Genomic DNA, 18,007 nt, shown 5'->3' on the forward strand with positions numbered 1-18,007 from the left:
CGGGGCGGGGCCGGCGCGCGGCGTCTCCTCAGTGAGGGTGAGGCGGCGGCGGCGGCAGCAGCTCGGGGCTCCGCGCTCCGCTCGCGCCGGGCTGGGCCGGGCCATGTCGGCCAAGCAGGGCGGCCGGCAGCGCCGCCCCGGCAGCCACCCGCACTGCCTGGAGGCGCCGGCGCTCCTCGGGGCCGGCCCGGCGGGCGGCGAGGCCGAGGCGCTGCTGCCGCCCCCGTCCCCCGAGCTGGGCCTGCCGGCGGCGGTGCCGGCGCCGCGGGGGTGCCGCGCGGAGCTGGGCAGCGTGCTGCTGCTGCTGGCGCTGTACGTGCTGCAGGGCGTGCCGCTGGGGCTGGCGGGCAGCGTGCCGCTCATCCTGCAGAGCCGCAGCGCCAGCTACACCGAGCAGGCCTTCTTCAGCCTCGTCTTCTGGCCCTTCAGCCTCAAGCTGCTGTGGGCGCCGCTGGTGGACGCCGTGTACGTGCGGCGCTTCGGGCGCCGCAAGTCGTGGCTGGTGCCGACCCAGTACGTGCTGGGGCTCTTCATGATCGGCCTGTCCCGCCGGGTGGACGCGCTGCTGGGCGACGGGCAGGGCCGCGGCCCCGACGTGGTGGCCCTCACGGCCACCTTCTTCCTCTTCGAGTTCCTGGCGGCCACGCAGGACATCGCGGTGGACGGCTGGGCGCTCACCATGCTGTCCCGGGAGAACGTGGGCTACGCCTCCACCTGCAACTCGGTGGGCCAGACGGCCGGCTACTTCCTGGGCAACGTCCTCTTCCTCGCCCTCGAGTCGCCCTCCTTCTGCAACAAGTACCTGCGCTTCCAGCCCCAGCCCCGGGGCATCGTCACCCTCTCAGGTAGCGCCTGGGTGCCCCGGCCCACGTGCGGTGGTGCGGGGCTGGGGGTGCTCGCTGCCTCCGCCTGCACCTCTGGCCTCCCGAACCGCGAGGAGGCTGGTGGGGTCTGCTGCAAGTGCGCCGGGCTCCTCTGGCCTGAAGCGTGAGGGAAATCTGCCTGGTCATTGACTTGGCTGACCTAAGCGCTTTGGAGAGACTTGATTGTTTTTTAAACGCTTCCTAGTTTAATGACCGCAGAATAGGTTGCTGTTCTAAAAAATGCAAATGCTTTGCCTGCCTTTAAGGAGGCTGCTTGAGAATATCTTCTTCTGGGAGAAAGAGAAGAGGAAATAAGCTTTAAAAAAAAAAAAACTTCCCAAATGGTATTGCTCACAGAAACAGAAATGACGAGCGTTCAGGCTTGGCCACGTTGCCAACCTCCAAAGGAAGGTCTTAATTAAGTAAATTAAGGGTTATCTTTTTCTTCAGTGAATTAAATGGAATCTGGTGATCCATCCTTTTCTAGCTGCAGGCCTAGGAGTGTTTTCTAATTTTTTCCTCAGAAAGTCTGGGTGTTGGTGGTGGTAGGTGCGTTGCCAGAAGATCTGTAAGAAGTCCGTGTGTGTGTTGGGAGGCTGAGGTTAGGCAGCGCAGCTCGGGGTGGTTCTGACAAGCCAGCACTGTTTCTGGGGGCAGTTTCGGAGTGACCAGGCCAGTACTGAGAGTAGGTTCTCACGGGTTTAGTTTCTTCCTCTCTGATCGCTTTGGGTGTACCAGGTAAGAGAAGAAGCGTGCCAAAACTGATGTGAGATGGTGGGAAAAGACTCGCTTTTGCTTCCTGCCCTGTAGGTAGCAAACTGATCGTACTGATCCACGAGGACATCGGCATCTGAGACTGCTGTGCGTCGTGCAGCCGCTACAACTGCTAACTAACCTTCCCATCTCCTTGCTGCTGGTGACCTTATTTATGTCTTGTCCACGTGTCGACAAGCACGGGGCACTCCTCACAGTAACCCCGCTGACGTATTGCTTGCTTTTGCTTTCCCCTGTTGTGCTGCTCAGCAGTGCTGCCGTGTATCTCCCCTCCTGCTGCAGCAGCGAGCTGACGTCTTCTGCTGCTGATGCAACTTGGAAATCACTCGTGTGCTTAAAGAGGCTTCGTTTGTCTGCTTAGCTCCACTCGCCGGGTTTTTGGTGGCTGTGGTTTTTTTTCAGTACTGCTTTTATAAAGGGATTTCTTGCTATTACAGGAATACTGCCTTAAAAAAAAGCTAAAACTAAAAAGTACCTGCACAGCCTGCTTAACCTGTGTGGGGCCTTAACCTGGGTGGAGTAAGAAAAGCAAATAACTCTGACACTACAGTTGCAGGATATGTTTTTTGGGTAACAAAACTGCCTTCCTTCAAGAAATTTGTTTTCCCTCGTCCCCGTGACGGCGTGCCACAGCTCCCGTGTCCTCGCCTGTCCTGACGCAGCCGCAGCGGTGAGCGGCGCTCTGCTTCTCACACCGGGGAGAGCTGCTTCGGGCAGCCAAAGGCACAGCGAACTTTGCAGTGCCGACGGGTGGCTTTGTGCCCGTTCAGCTCCCTGAGCGCTTCTGTTGCGGACTGACTGCTGGTAAGGGAAAGAAAAGGCCGAGCTTCGTGATGCCGAGTCAGCTTCAGGTAGCTGGGAAGCAGCAGCCTTTGTCGTTCCTGTTAGCTGCAGGAGGTAGCGTGCACAAATGTAACATTGCTCATCAGAACAAACGCTGTCCTAGAATGTTCTTCAGGCTGAAGTTCTGGAGGGGAAAAAAAAGAAACTCATTTCAGTGGGCTTATTGTTTGTGCTAGCACGTATATGAGCTTTGCACTTTGCTGTTCAAAGGACGTTGTTATTTTTTTCTTAAAAAGCTGACTGGCCGCGTCTTTTGGTTCCTCTCCAGTTTTTCATGGAGTCATGTGAATGCCTGTGGCATGTGAAGGGACAGAGGTGAGGTGTGGCTGCAGGAGGAAGGTGCAACAACCGTGACTAGGCAGCTGAGGGGAGCGCTCTTTTTCCTGGGAGGAGATGTGGGGCTGCGTTATCACTTAAAGCTGTTGTGATGAAGCAACTGTCCTGTCCCACACCTCCGTGACGTTTTTGCAGCCTGCTCTACTTGTGATCGAGCTTTGAAGTTTGCATTGCCCCAGCACAGCCGTTTCTCCTCCTGGTAGTAGCACGGAGGCAGAGACAAAATAGGGATGGGGCAGTGGGCAGCACCGGTAGCACCAGCAGTGCTAGAAAACGTCTGCTATGAAAAGAAAGTCGTTTTAGTCTGGACTCTTGCATGTGGCCTTTTTCAGCCACCCCAGCCAGCGCTGTATTGCATCTGGCGGGGCTGACCTGATGAGTTTTTGTGGGATGATGCTCGGAGCTATTTCCATTCCATCCGCACGCTGCGGGTGTCCCGCTGCCGCGGTGGCACTCGGCGCTGTTGTCACGGTACTGCCTCGTGTAGGCAGCAGATCAGCGTGGCTCTGAACGCTGCTCTTTTACTCAGAAGATACGCTCAGGGCTTCTTTTTTTAAACAGAGGAGAGAGCAATCTGACAGCGTTGTTTATGGGGTCTTCTCTCCTTTAGAGTACTCTTGAAAAGGGAAAAATAAGCGACGTGGAAGCAGCAGAAACTAATCTGAAATGCCACTTTAATTGTAAACTGGGGATGGTAGGGAATAGCTAAAGGAGCCTTGCAGGTTTTCATCTGTGCTTGTGGTGCTTCCTTCCTGCGAATCCAAAGCAGCTAATGATTGACTAAACCTTTGCCCTGTCTTTGCCCTTTCACCAGCCCTTGCTGCTTGCTTCGTTATCTTGAGGCTCCTGGGGTTGCTTCTGATCAGAAGGATAAAAGGGTACTTTTGTCACAGTCCCTGCATGTTACTGAATTCCTTCTTGCCTCTTTTGTAGGGCTGTCTTAGGCTAGTGAGCTCTCTAAGTCCTTGCCATAAAACGTGAGCGTGCTTCACTGCTGCTGCCTTCCAGTCTGCCTTTTAGCAGATACTCTGCTTAATGTCAAGCACTGAGGAGATAGCAAATAGGACGTCCTCTTAAAACAGATCTGTTTGAGTGACGCTTTCCTTAGTGACTGTGTAGGAACCTTTGTCGGGACATCTTTGCACTCGCGTGGGTATCGATCGTGGTTCCCTCCGGATGGGGGATATGCGGAGCGGAGGGTCGGGGCGCGGAATGGCTGCGGGCTGCGATGGGTCACCTGCAGAGGGGCGAATGGCTTCTTCCTCCAGAGTTTTTTCCCATCCTGTCTTGTAACTGTTCAACGTGCCTTTTTTCCTCCTTTATTCGCTTTTAGTGGGTTTCTGTGCAGCTCCTCAGAAAGTCCACTTTGACTTCTGGTCTCCGACGTGCTCACTGGTGCTCCACAGACCTGGAGGGAAGTGACCCAGGTTGCTGCTGTGTCTAAACCTCGAGCAAACGTGGTTATAGACTGAGGGGCAGGGAGGAGCCCTGTCTGTTGCTGCGTGTAGCTGTCTGCTTGTGCTTTGGTTTTGTTGCTTCTTTTCAGGTGGGTCAATGCGTACGGCTTTTGTTCAACTTTTTTTATTAGGTTGTGCTTTGTGTGGTAGCAGAATAAGCGCGTTTCAGTGAACTGTTAATGAAGTGCTTGTCGTGGGTGCTAGAATATGTTTTGTATTCCAGATTTCCTGTTTTTCTGGGGAGCTGTCTTCTTGATTACCACTACGCTTGTTGCCCTCCTGAAAAAGGAAAACAAAGAATTAACACCAACAAAGGAAGAGACCAAAGGCATCACCGATACATACAAGCTGCTCTTCTCAATAATCAAGATGCCAGCAGTTCTCACGTTCTGTCTCCTGATTCTCACAGCAAAAGTAGGTAAACACGTACATGAATTGTCAGGTGCTGATGGTACGAGAATCTGAAAGGTTGCTGAGTCCCCGTGGTCCAGCTTATTGCTCACTTTCGCCAGTGGTTGCCATCAGTTCCAAATTTTCACTTGAAATTTGGAAACACAATGCCTTGTATGGTTGAGCTAAGTAGCTTTGTACAACAGAAAGCGTTAGTTTAATGCTCGTGTAAGCACGTAAGTGCTCAAAGAAAAGTTTGATTGCAATGTAACATTAATTTATTTTTAAATGTGCATCCTTACAGTTAGGCAGTTTGTGTAGGCTGCAGTTAAAAGCACAGAAAATGTTTCTTTTCACCTAAATCACATTCCCGGAATCTGTAACTCTGTACAAACTAGGTTTTCACAACGTTCTGTTGGCAGTCATGGATACCAACAGGCCTTTAAGGTACGGGTATGAATACTGTTGCTGTGTTAATTGCTCTTGGTATAGTTCTGGCACTGATGACAAGAATAGTGTGCAAGTGTAGAATACGTTTCAGAACTAGTTTGGAAATCAGAAACACAAGTGAATTGTGCTGTATCACTTCTCGGTGTACTTAATGCCAAGTAAACTGAATTTCTAGCCATACTGTTGCTGCTTTCCCCAGTTTATTTTGTTTAACTTGTATTGCAGGTTGGATTTTCAGCAGCAGATGCTGTAACGGGACTCAAACTGGTGGAAGAAGGAGTACCTAAAGAGCATTTAGCTCTGCTGGCAGTTCCAATGGTTCCTGTACAGATCATATTGCCTCTGATTATCAGCAAATACACAGCAGGCCCCCAGCCGCTGAACACCTTCTACAAAGCTATGCCTTTTAGGTAAAAACAAACAAAAAATGGTTTTGTTGAAACATAGTAATTTGTGTACTTGGATCAATTATAAGAGTTCTTGTGTAAGTTCCAGACGGAAGAAAGAGCGCGCCAGAATTTCCGTAGCAAGTTGAACTCTATGTATCTTGTGCCTTGGAGATGATTCACGTGGTGACACAAGTAAAAGAGCACAATGAGCAGGGGTTTTAAGATGCGTGTACAGCAGCATAGGGCAGTACTTCCCTGCTCTTACGCAGTGTCAGTAGTTCCTTATTCCTGAATCGTTCTGAGTAGATGTGGGACTGTGTCTCTGGAAATACATGTACTGCCTAACGTGAGAGCAGCAGACTGCATCGACAAATCATTTGGAACACGTACTAGATGCATGCTTTGCTGAGATAAGTGAGAAAAAAGAAGGTGAATTAGGCTGATACAGGTGAGACGTTTCGTTTGTAAGTGGTTTATATAGGAGTTTGCCCGTGGAATTCTGTAGGAATGTAAAGCCAATGAATCCAGGAAATTACTTAATGCCATTATTCAGTAGATCAGTGCTCTGTCTGTACCATTACTTAAATGTGCTCTTAGGCAATGATGTATGCTTTCATTTAAAAAAAAAGCCAGGTAAATTTTTCTCCATCTGAATTTCTTGTGTGTTGCTTTCCACAACAAAAACTTCCCTGTGAGGGACAGGGGAAGAAGCTGGTGTAGGAGATCTGGCAGTGTTATGCTGATATGGAAGGAAGAATTGTTTAGGTATGAAATGTTTACAATTTCAGTGCTTGTCAAATACTAAATACATAATTCTATACAAGATAGAAATTGTTTATATTTAGTTAAAGCTATTTTAATATATATTGTATGTGCAAATGTTTGATAGTTGCTTTCTATTAGGGTACAGGAGCACGTGGACAAAATTACTTGAGTTACAAATTCTCTCTTATTCCTGCAGGTTGCTGTTTGGACTAGAATTTGCTTTTTTGGTATGGTGGACTCCTAAAGTAAAACACGAAGGAGGATTTCCTGTCTACTACTATGTCGTAGTATTGTTGAGTTATGCTTTACATCAGGTAACGTACACCGCGTGGGAAGCAAAGGGCACCAGGAGGGTATTTCATATCAGCTAGAGGACTGTAAATGCCATTAGCTGCTTTTGTTCCTAGCTACCCTAGAATTCCTTTAACCTGTGGGTTTTCTCACCCCCTCCAGGTCACGCTGTATAGCATGTACGTTGCAATAATGGCGTTCAACGCCAAGGTTAGCGATCCGCTGATCGGAGGAACCTACATGACACTCCTAAATACCGTGTCGAACCTGGGAGGGAACTGGCCATCCACGGTTGCGCTCTGGCTCGTTGACCCGCTCACGGTGAAAGAGTGCGTAGGGGCCCAGGAGCAGGCCTGCGGAACCCCAGCTGCTGCAGAAGTAAGTTTGGAGGCTGTGAAGGTCTCTGTTCAGTTATGGCTGCATGAAATGGCTTCTCTTAGTATTTTTTTCTTTCCACCTTTGAAAACCTTCACGGAGCATAGCTTACACTTAAAAAATCCCAGTAATTAAACTTTTTTTCCTAACTGATAAAATTCAGCCTTTGTCTGCGCACTCTTCGTAGCTGACATCTTTACCAAAGATGTGCAGTTGCGGAGTAATTGTCCCTTTCTGTTCTGGTGGGGATGAAAAGCTGCTGGCGGCAGCACTAGGCTGGTGCCGCGCTCTGCAGTGCAGGGAGGTGGTGGCTGCATTCCTGAGTAAAGTGTGCTCAGCTTGGAGCTGTGTGACCAGGCGCTCTGTTCTTGGCAGGCTGTCCGTCCCCGGGTCCCTTCGATTTTGTGGTGGTTATTTGTTCTGCCTGTCTTTCTGGTGGCTTCCTGTCTTGATACCTTGATTCCTTCTACCGTGATGTTACTTTGCTGCCTTTGATCTTTGCTTTCCATTTGAAACTGAGCGGTGTGACTGGCAGCCTTCCCGGTTCCGGGGAGCCCTGTGGAAGAGAACAGAGAACATATTGTGCTACTGTACTCAGATCAAACAGCGCGGAAACCTGCCTGGAAAGCAGTGTTTCAAATTCACCTCCGCATGAGCAAGTGAGAAGTTGTAATGCGAAGGTTTGGAAGGGTGGAAATGTTTGGGGGGTTTTTGTTGTGTGGCATTGTTCTCCCTTACTCGTGACTGAGATTTCACTCCTGAATGCCTTTGTGTATATGGCACTCCTCGGGATGCGGAGGTCCTCTGACCACACTCTTCTAGAAGTCAGACTGGACTTGTTTGAACTGGAATTGCAGTTTTGACTGGAGAAACTGCTTCCTCTTAACATGTGCTGCTTCAGCATGGGTCTCAGCTTAGCAGTAGTTATTTTCCCTGTGCCTTGGCATCTGTTGGACTTAAGTCCGTCCTCCTTCAACTCACCCCTCTGATCTTTTTTCTACGTCTTCCCTGTTGGAAATGTTCCACGACCACTCCCTTCTGACTCCTAATCTGATTTTGACGTGTCTCAGAATAATGCAAATGCTGGCAGAACCTGGATTCAGACGATTGCTTTGTTTTGGGATTATGGCACTATTGAAAGTTAATCACAAAACCAATCACATGCCGTACACCTACCCCTTAAATGCTTGAGTTTGCCTTTCAGTTCTGCAATTAAAGCACATCCCAGGCCTGTTCTTCCTCAGACATACGCTGCAGGCAGCTGGCTTTGTGCTGCCTGTTTGCAGGTTCAGTGTGGTGAGATGCAAGGCTCTCATTTCTAAAGAAGCAATTTGGATGGACAGAAAAGAAATCTTCCTTCATGGGATTAAGAACAGGGATCGTACATCTGTTTTGTAGAGTTGGATCCTTGGGCCAGTACTTCCCGTCTCCCAAATGTTTTATAACAGTTTAACATTTCACACTAATGGTAATCTCAAATGTCTCTCTTAATAACTCCATCAGAAACAAAGAGAAATAACAAAATATGTTTAGACATGACCTTTAAAAGGCCATTAAACTGTACCTAATGCCTACTTCTAGAAAGCCTGCCTTTCTGTTTTTCCCAGAAAATACTTAATGCCTCTGCTTCTGTGTTGCAGCTCTGCACGAAAGCCGGCGGTTCCTGCGTTACTACCTTGGATGGTTACTACGTGGAATCCGTTGTCTGTGTCATTCTGGGATTCGCCTGGTGGTTCCTATTTGGGCCCAAATTGAAAAAGCTGCAGGATGAAGGACAGTCTTCGTGGAAGTGCAAGAGGACCAATTGATGCCATTTAAATATTGGACGGACTAGGCAGGTTATTTTAGTTTTATTACAAAGACACATCCCATAACCAATAAGCAGGAGTATAGGTATTTTTAAATGCCAAGTTGCTGAAAAAAACGGGTGGCTGAGACAGTGGTGTGTGCGTATGTGACACCACTTGCCTTCCCAGTCTGAGAACACAAGTTGAGAAAGTAATGAGAAAATGGCACCTGTGTACTACGTGTCCCCATGCTCTAGCTTCAGAGCCGTGGCTTCTGATACAACCAACACCCAAGCTTTCCATGTAGTAGCTATGGAAAAGCTGCTCGTGCCACGTTTACCTAAACAGCAGCGCTGTTAGCTGAGTTCCAGCTCTTGATTTGTGATCAGGCAGCTTTGGCACGGGCAGCTGACCTGGGGAAGGATGTGAAAGGCATTTTGACTTGTAGGTTAAGCACATCGTACTGCGGAATTCATCGTGGGAAGATAAATGTAAAATGTCCGTGGGCTTTGTTTCTTCTCACTTTCTGGACTGTAACCACATTTCAAAGGATGAAATAATGTTTCAGAGATTCTTTTAAATGTATTTTCAGGCTTTTATAAGCTTTAAAGATTTATAAGAGAATATTTTTATAAACAAAGTTACGTTTAATTTATTTCCTCTGTTTCACAGCATTTTGATTTACATTCAGGATTCTTTCTTGATGAAAAAATGATGTAAAGGAGGACTTAAGAGTAACGCACAATACTCTGAGCATTGAGTCCTGAAGGTGTAAACCGCGTAGCGTAGCAGCTAGCGCACAAAACACAGGCTTTGAAAGGAGAAGGCACGCGGTCCTTCCGGAGGCAGTTGTTATTTTGATGGAATGAAGTGGTAGTGCTGGTTCCTCTGTCACTAAAATTTGAACAGATTAAAGATCAGTGTGAGGAAAAAATGCCTCTCTTCCCAGCCAGGGGTAAGAAAAGAAGAGCAGTGCCTTTGAAAGTGACTTGGTGACAACAAACTTGCCAAATTCCCAGTGAGTTGGTGTACAACTTGCTGTTGCAGAATGCAAACGAGTTACATCCTGTGGTAGAGCTGCTATAGAAATTTATTACTGATCCTTTATAGTGGAAATTTCCTGTTGCATTTATCAAGAATGACTTCTTTCCTGAGTGCCTTAGTGATGTACAGCAAGCACACTGTACGCCTAGAGAAGGGGCACTTGTATATTGGTGGATGTATATCGTACATCATTATTAAAAATATATACAAAAATACCTTTGAAAGGTATGTGATTTTCTTTTTAATTCTCTATCTCTTGCCTTGTCAATACTGGAAGTATTGCACCATGACCTTCACGTTCCCAGCTCCTGGCGAGACAGGTTGTGGGTCTTTTGTTACCGTATGCTTCAGCAAAAAGTAAATTACGCCAGCTTTGGGCAGACTGCAGGGGAGATCCGGTGTGCTCAAAGCATCTGTGTGACCTTCTGGGTAAGAAGGTGCCGGAAGAGGACAGTGACCGAGTGTTTCCTTGGGTATTGGCGCCTGTTCTGGCTCTTCTTTCCCTCCTCAAAGCGGCAGCCTTGAGCAGCTGGTAGGAAGCCAAGCCCAGAGCTGCAGGCCCCAGCTGATTTCCCCCGGCTGTGATCTGTGGTCCAGCAACAGCACACCCACTCTGTTTCAAGGACAGCAGGATTAAAAAATCAAGCTGAACAGAAGCACAGTTTTTACTCCCCAGGCTAAGTCTTCCAATTGTATCTCTGCATAAGCACAAGAGGAATCTGAGAATAGATCTGAGGCTTGTAGGCAGAAGTGGGTGTATGTTTCAGTCCTAGCCAGATCATTGCTACTGCATTCAGTATGCAGTGAGGCACTTTGGGTCTGGGTCTGTACGGTAACAACGGGCCACTTATTTCCATAGCAGCTCGTCCATACCTAGAGTGTTTTTTCAACCTGTCTGGCTTTGAGGGAGATCTTCTAGGCTGCGGAATATAAGAAATTAAATTCATAAATGTTTTACAGTTGGCTTTTACTTTGCAATTTTGTTTCAGTATGTCTGAAGGTGCCAGTGTAACCTGTTCTAATAAAAACGCCTTGGGAATTGCTTAACTGATACATGAGATGATTTCAACAGCAACATTAAACTCCAATTGTTATATGAAATGCAGCATAAGTAATTCTCTTCCTCTTTCGAACTGGAGAAGGAACCAATGGACAGGGTATTTTTTTTAATCTCTCAGTGCTGCTGGTTTGTAACACAAGTCACAAATGTTACAACCGTGCCAGTTCATCAGCAGATTGCTGAAAGGATCCAGTAATCTTTCAGGTTTACTATCCCTATTTTAAAGATTTTTTTTGTTCTTTTTTTTTTTTGATGAGAGAAGTCTTTAACATTAAAAAAGAAAAGAAAGAACTCAATCTCTTGCTTGAGAGTCTGTTTTTGAAATGGGAACTGGAGAAAATGACCAAGCACTGCTCTAGTCTCTTGATTAGCTGCAGGGACTTTGTGGTGCTACGTGAACACAGGGGCTCCTCAGTGCATCTGGAGACCAGACGGGTGTGTGCTGCATGTCTGTGTAGCCGGCTTCCCTTCCTGATCCAGGTCAGCACCTGGGCAGCTTGGTGCTCTGGCCAGGTTGCCCCTGTCGGAGCTGTCCCGTGGCTCCCCAGCCACGTCTGCATCCCTGCACCTCCCTGAAGGGGTCTGGCAGGGAGTCAGAGGTGACTTCTTCCTAGCAAAAGACAAATGGCAGAAATGCTTTTTTGTAGGTAAAGGGTTTGTCCTGGTTTAGATTGCTGAGCAGGATCATTGTGAAGTGAGCCAGGTCCTGGGGAGAGGGGTGCAGCAGAGCATGAGGAGAGGCAGAGAACAGCTCGCCCTTGCGGTGCCGTTGGACACAGCTGTGATGTTGTGCTGGATTTGCCACGCAGGAAAGTCATCCTCCCCTGCTCTTGTGAAATTAATTTGTTGTTGTTCCCTGAGACTTGCCAAAGAAACGACCACTTGCTCCAATGCTCCAAAATTCAGTTCTGTACTTGTGGTGCCCACAGTGAGCAGGTCCAGGGCAAAGCGTAAGGTTCTCCAGGCTGCACGAGCTGGGATTGTGCTCCTGCTGCTGCTGCTGCCTCCGGCCTGCGTCCCGGCGAGGAAGCGGCTGAGGATTGCCCTGCGCCGAGGAGCTCGCCCACCCGATGCCTTGGGAACGTTGGTGCTGGCAGCGCGATACCGTCACCGCCACCTACGGCTCACGGTAACACCCCAACCGCACGCTTCCTCTTTGCCATGGACATTGAAAAACCTGCCAGTGATTGTCAACAGTTCCCGGTTTCCCTGTAAAGTTGTTTTGGTTATTGTCTTCCAGATGTTCTCGATGTGGTTATACACGCTGATAAACGCCGCCGTGAACTACAAGGAGGTGATGCTCGGGTGATTTTTGATGTGGTGAAGTAGGGAAGAGAGGAGAGTTCTGTCACCAAGCTGCAGAGCGCAGCGTCGGCAGGCAGAGCCTCTCCCTGCAGCAGGGAACGGAGCAAGGTTTTGCAGGCAGCAGCCTTGTCCGACTCTTCTGGCACCTCTCCAAACGAGACGATGCTGCGTAGTTAGCATTTTACCCGATATGCACGCTTTAGCAAGTCAGCAGCATGCTTCCAAATTATTAAGAGCTGTGTGCATATGTTTTTGCTGAAACCCAGATTTTGCACTATTTCTGTATTTATTATTAATCTTTAAATGTTCATGCTTAGTAAATAAATCAAACCTAACAGCTTCACCACTTTCCTTGAAGAAAATTATAGTGGTAATATTTATTTGTTCAAGACACCTCGCAGCCAGTAGCCTAAGAATTGTTTTAATTGCAACATCAGGTAAAATGTTTTGATTTAAGCAGGTTTCTGTCGGTGCCTTGGGTTATGAATTCCTAACGGGATCTGTGGTTTTCCTGAAATCCCGAGCCGTGGCTGATACTGACGTTATTTCAGGTACCGCCTGCTCACGCAGAAACCTTGGGCTGGGCTTTAATGGAGGTGAAAGGCTTGTGTAAACACAGCCTAGGTAGGGCTTTATATTGTGTGTGATTATTTCCTTGCACTGTATTTTTTTGAAGACCTCGTGGATCTTTGCACAGCTGTGCAGTCGGTTCAGCTGGGAGAAACGGAGGCAGGGGAACGAATAAACAGCAGCGGTAAATACGGGAACGTTCTCAGGCCGTTTGCTGAGAGCACCCCGAGGTGCGGCAAGGGCTGTCCCAGGGCCGGAGGATGCGGACGAGGGGCTGGGATCGGCCTGAATTCACCTGAACGAAGGTCGCGGCCCGGCCCCGTAGAGCAGGAGCCGAGCCAAGGCCTCGGCGCCGTCCCCAGCCGCCGCCAGGGGCTGCTCGCAGGCTCGCCCAAAGGCAGGGGCCCCGCATTCGGGTTCCCGTGGGGGAAGCTGCCCCAGTTCCCGTGGGGGACGCTGCCCGGCTCGTCAGCGGCCCCCCGATCCCCGGCGGTGCCCGGTGCAGCCCCGCGGTGCCGGCGGGCCCCGTGCGGGGGCGCTGCGGGCGCTGAGGCGGCCATGGCGGAGCGGCGGAGCGCGGCGGGGGAGGGCCTGGCCCGGCTCTCCGAGTGGGCCGACGGGCACCTCGGCCTCCTGCGGGTAACGGGGCCGGGGCCGGGACGGGGACAGGGGCCGGCCCCGGCCCCCCGCTGATCCTCGCTGTCCTCTTCCCGCAGAACCTCAGCGCCGGGCTGGCGGCGGCCGGGCTGCTGGTGCTGGCCAGGAGCGTCCGCATGGTGAGTGCGGCCGGGCCGGGGCAGGGCCGGGGCAGGGCCGGAGGGCTCCCCGCAGGGCTCCCCGCAGCCGGGCCGGGCTCCCGGTTCCCCCCCGCAGCGCCCCTCTCCCAGCGGGCTGCGGCTGGTTGTAGCCCGCCCCTCGCCGGCGCTGAAGCCCCCCCCTGGTTTTCTGCCCGTGAAGTCGCTTTCCTCGGTGCTGCATCCCCAGCTGCCGCCTCCTGCGGCCCGCGGCGCAGAAGTACCTGCAGTTCAACCAGAACTGAAACGGAGGTGGTTTCCCCTCGTCCTTTCTCCCTACTTCCCTGAGCAGAGGTGCTTTTCCCATATTTTTAAGCATCAACCCAGGTCCCTTAACCCCTTGAGACGTGTGCCGCCTCCAGCTGCTGAGGGGCCAGCGGTCAGTGCTGACTTCCCTCCTGGCAGCCCTGCACACAGTCTGCTGTGAGAGACCGTCTGTATGACGCTTTTATGTTAAAATCTCCCCAGAAAGCCCAAACCGCACGTACTGCCGGATTGCCCACGCGGCACTTGTAGGCAGGCTGCTGGGTGCGTCGCGCAGGGCTACAGACGCAGGTCAGGAGTCCCCAGAAGGTTTCTCTCAGTGACAACTCCAAAAATCAGCGCCCTAAATTCGGGGCGTTGTGTCCCTGCTGCAGCTGCATTGTTGCTGCGCGGCTGCTGCTGGCCAAGCCCTTGGTGCCACTACCCTTTGTTTTCCCGTGTGATCGGATAACTCCCTCCTCTGAATCCTCCCGTTATCAAGGGATGCGGTATCGAATTTAGTCATCCTGTGATCTTCTCAAAGGTGCACACCGGCTTTTGTCCCTCTCCTCTTTGCCTCCCTTATCAAAGTCTGTATTGTTGCTGCTGTCTGCTCTGCTCTGCTCTGCCTTTGTTTTCGGTGTGTCTGTTCTTTGCCAGTGTCTTCAAACACTCGCTTCTTGGCTGGCTTTCACCCCTCTTCTAGCACCATTCAGGCCACTTTTAAAACACTCTTTTCATGGTGAATCAAGTTAATTTCAATGCGTGTCAATATAAAACATCAGTTTCCATCCTTGCTCTCATGCCCATCCCCAACGTTGCAAATACTGTAAAACAGGGAACATTCCTGAGCGTCTGGAAGGGCGGGCACCTAAGGGGTTCTACAGCTGATTACTGTCTAAGAAAAGAATTAGTTGTTTGTGTTGTCCGTGCTGTGTAACAGTATATCTGTAATTTGCCAAATCGTTTGTAGAGTAAGTTGGATTTCATGTGATTGAAACTGCTCTCTCTCTCTGTATATATTTTAAACCGTGTCTCATTCTTTTTTCCATCAATAGACAACGAAGTTCACAAATGCTTTGGATATACCCGCGGAGTTTATTGAAAAGAATGTCAAATTGCGGGGAAAAATACATCACATAACGGAGAAAGGTCTGCAAGTCGAACACATTCCCATTAGCATTCCTATCATTACATCAATACAGAGGAAATGTAAGTAAAAGGAGATGAAAAACAAGGATAGGAATGAAATGTCACTAACAGTATTGTCCACTAGACAAGCACAAATACTGCGACACCAAAAGTGTTTGCTTTTTTTAGATTTTATTTTAAATGATACTCTTGGAAGTAGATGGGCAGAAATCAGCGGGACATCAGGTGCGCTGTCTTTGCACAGAGCGGGCAGGCGGGGGCAGGCGGAGAGGAAGGCTGAAGTTACACTTGTGGCGCTGCCTTCTGATCCTTCCGTACTTCACAGATGGGAAACAGGAATAAGAAAGACTGAGAGGAGAGCTGCAGGAGGAGCTTGCCAGTACAGCGTTTTATTATGGTGATGTGTTTCTGGCAGCGAAAGCCCAAGCACGCAGGCAGTTAATTTGTTTGCATAGCTGCTCTCATTACTGGCAGAAAAACAATTCTATTGCCATTATGCCTTTATTCAGAGATGAAGATCAGACAGTTCCGTACAGCAGGGCGGTTTTGCCCTGGCTTCTCAGAAGCCGTCCGTCAGGTCTGAGTGCAGTCACGTGCTCGCTTTGCAAATACGATTTTGCTAATTTAAATACGAAATTTGCTAATTCTTCTCCTAGTGTTTCTGCCCTTTCAGATAAAATAGTGGTGACTGATAACAAAAGTACTTCTTTCTACTTGTATGTAAAGTAACACAAAATAGCTTATATCATTTGTGAAATCTTTAAGTATTATTTTTTTTTACTGAAGGGGGAATTAGATCAAATTCTTAGTTGCAAATAGATAGTGCTTTGGGGAACTAAAATGGATTTATTTTTTTTAAGTCCGTGGGACTAAACTTGTTAACGACAGCTGAGGGTCTGTGCAAAGTGTGGCATTTCACTTGACTGTGGCATTCAGTAAAAAAAAGTTCTCTTTATCTATGTCCAGGGCAATCAAAAGGTCTTTTGCTGGTAAGACTTGCTGGAGTGGAGCTGGCTCCAAGTGGCACGGTCTGGTTACAGAAAGAGGTGAAACCCTCGCAAATGGTATGGTTCCAGCTTCTTGGAAGGGAGGACTTGGCACTCGAGTGCCGTGTTTTAGTAAATAAGGTAAAAATAGCAACAAAAAATGACTTTAATCTGCAGTTTTAAGTTTGGCTGTGATTAAACAGTCAGTACATGAGAATGCTATTAGTTATTATAAATTATCTTTACAGGAATTTTAAATAAAGTTATATTACTAAGTCAGACTCCAAAACAAGTACTTTTGTAGACTGATCAGTCTGATAGTGCTAGGCTATATGGTGTCGTTCTGATTAGCTTAATGTTTAATCCATCAAATGTTTTCTTATAGATTACTTGTGCTTGTAGTACGTTCTCAAAGTCAGCTGTATTTCTTTTAACTCTTTCTGCACAAGGGTAGATTTAGCCAGAAGCGACGCTCAGCGGGAACGCACGCGTGCAGACGCACGCAGTTTTAAAGGGTAAGTGAATATCGCATTTACTGTGCCTTTCTGTAGGGTCGCTTTCTCAGCGTGTGCTTAAATGAGGAGATCTTGAGACAAGGGCTTGGCAGAACAGCACGTATCGAAGGGCTACATCATCATTCTCGCCTCTACTGGAAACTTCACAAAAGACTGCTTCAGGCGGAGTTAAAGGCCTTGAAGAAAAATAAAGGAATATGGCAAGAAGAAAGCTTCTCTGAAAGAGTTAGAGACCGTATAAGCAACAATAAATGCGTACGGACATTGAAACAGATTGTGAGCTGGTTAAGAAGTTATATTTAAAGGCAGAATGGGAGACTTGTCTAGAGGGAGGCCACGTATCTGCGTTACATGCTTTATGTAAAATATAAATTTGTGATATAAAGCGCCGTAACTTGTGCGTTCCTTGTCTTGAACAGAAAAGCCGTAAAGTTACCCAATGCCATATTATATAACCTGTGTGGGACTGAAGTTTAGTTGTATTATGCAGGACCAAAATTGAAGTGTCCTTAAGCTAAAATTTTCTCCAGCAGTGTCCCAAATCAGCTGTGCCGTTTTCCACCTGCTAAATACCTACAGGTGCTTTAACTGAAGTGAGAACAGTCGGCAGCTGCTTTTCAGAGGTGCAAAGTATCCATCCAAAGCGCACCACCTCAATGCTTAGCTGTTACAGGTCATTGCTAGGTAACTGGCGTTGGCTAGAAAACTCCATTTCAGAGCTTGAGAAAGCTGTAGCACGTCTTTACCTGCTTGTTTGAATTCCTATACTACGTTTGTGCATAATTTGTGTGTGAAAAAATCGTTCATCTTGAATAACGGGTTGCATTATTACCAGATTAAAAGGTAATTTGTTGTGGTTGATCTTAAAAAGCTGATAGGGTCATAACCACTAACATATAAAAATAAAAAATTACTTGGTATATTAAAGAACGGAAACTACAATGCTAGTAATGCCAATTTGTAAAACACAAAATTAACATGAAAGAGTTTTGCAAGTTATATCAGAGGAAAAAACTAATCTGTTTTCTTCTGATGGTTCTAAAAGTATCTAAAACCAGAAGATAAAACTTAAAATAGGAAATATAAAAAATGGACCACAGAGTGCTTTATTTTTGAAAGAGGTGTTATGTAGGTGTAAAGTATATTTTTTGTAAATATTCTCAGAATAAAGATTGATTTCTCAAGTTCATCATCACGTTTTATTTACCAAACACTTGATTTTCAATCTGCCACACTTCTGATTATCTCAAGTGAAGTGCTTTGCATCTATTTTTTTCTTTCCACTTATTTATTTGGCAATGAAATGCCAAGGAGAGGAGTGCTGTGTGAAAATCTCAGTATCTGAGCATTGCCTGGTATTAGTTATGTATTTTTTTTTCCTTGCTGGCTTCATGGCAAAATTGTGAATCCTGAGATCCTAAAAAAAAAAAGTTTATCCTCGGTAAGAATGTATGTCAGTGATTTTTTTTATTACTTTTGTTCCTGTGTCCTCTTAAGGACCGAAAGGCTGTTTTCTTGCACAGTACAGTGAGCAGCTAGCCGTGAGGTACCTGCAGGACAGGTATCAGTGCTGGGAACCAACGTGGGACGGAGGAGCAGAGGGAGACCTTGACCGGAG

At 48.0% G+C, this 18,007-nt stretch overlaps 2 protein-coding genes across 2 annotated transcripts; both read left to right on the forward strand.

Moving 5' to 3' along the window:
- Positions 1-31: 31 nt before the first annotated feature.
- Positions 32-10,807, forward strand: SLC33A1 (solute carrier family 33 member 1). The gene is made up of 6 exons (XM_083849549.1): positions 32-845; positions 4,497-4,687; positions 5,339-5,523; positions 6,464-6,581; positions 6,721-6,936; positions 8,574-10,807. The coding sequence occupies exons 1-6, from the start codon at positions 104-106 to the stop codon at positions 8,739-8,741; spliced, it is 1,620 nt and encodes a 539-aa protein (XP_083705675.1). The 5' UTR covers positions 32-103; the 3' UTR covers positions 8,742-10,807.
- LOC310903989 (protein C3orf33 homolog) lies at positions 10,051-17,573 on the forward strand (the record flags this gene model as incomplete). The annotated part of the gene is made up of 8 exons (XM_083848106.1): positions 10,051-10,084; positions 11,780-11,953; positions 12,065-12,129; positions 12,590-12,680; positions 12,806-13,338; positions 13,416-13,475; positions 14,795-14,948; positions 16,426-17,573. The coding sequence occupies 8 exons, from the start codon at positions 10,051-10,053 to the stop codon at positions 16,452-16,454; spliced, it is 1,140 nt and encodes a 379-aa protein (XP_083704232.1). The 3' UTR covers positions 16,455-17,573.
- Between the last annotated feature and the right edge of the window lie 434 nt (positions 17,574-18,007).

This window comes from Anser anser, assembly GCF_964211835.1.
Source record: "Anser anser genome assembly, chromosome: 9".
Taxonomy (NCBI): Eukaryota; Metazoa; Chordata; class Aves; order Anseriformes; family Anatidae; genus Anser; species Anser anser.

What these genes read in the sequence shown, in the direction of transcription:
- SLC33A1 (XM_083849549.1), top strand. Translation starts at nt 104, where the DNA reads ATGTCGGCCAAGCAGGGCGGCCGGCAGCGCCGCCCCGGCAGCCACCCG. An exon ending in TCCTGATTCTCACAGCAAAA is followed by an intron (nt 4,688 to 5,338) that starts GTAGGTAAACAC and finishes CTTGTATTGCAG; the next exon opens with GTTGGATTTTCAGCAGCAGA. An exon ending in TACAAAGCTATGCCTTTTAG is followed by an intron (nt 5,524 to 6,463) that starts GTAAAAACAAAC and finishes TTATTCCTGCAG; the next exon opens with GTTGCTGTTTGGACTAGAAT.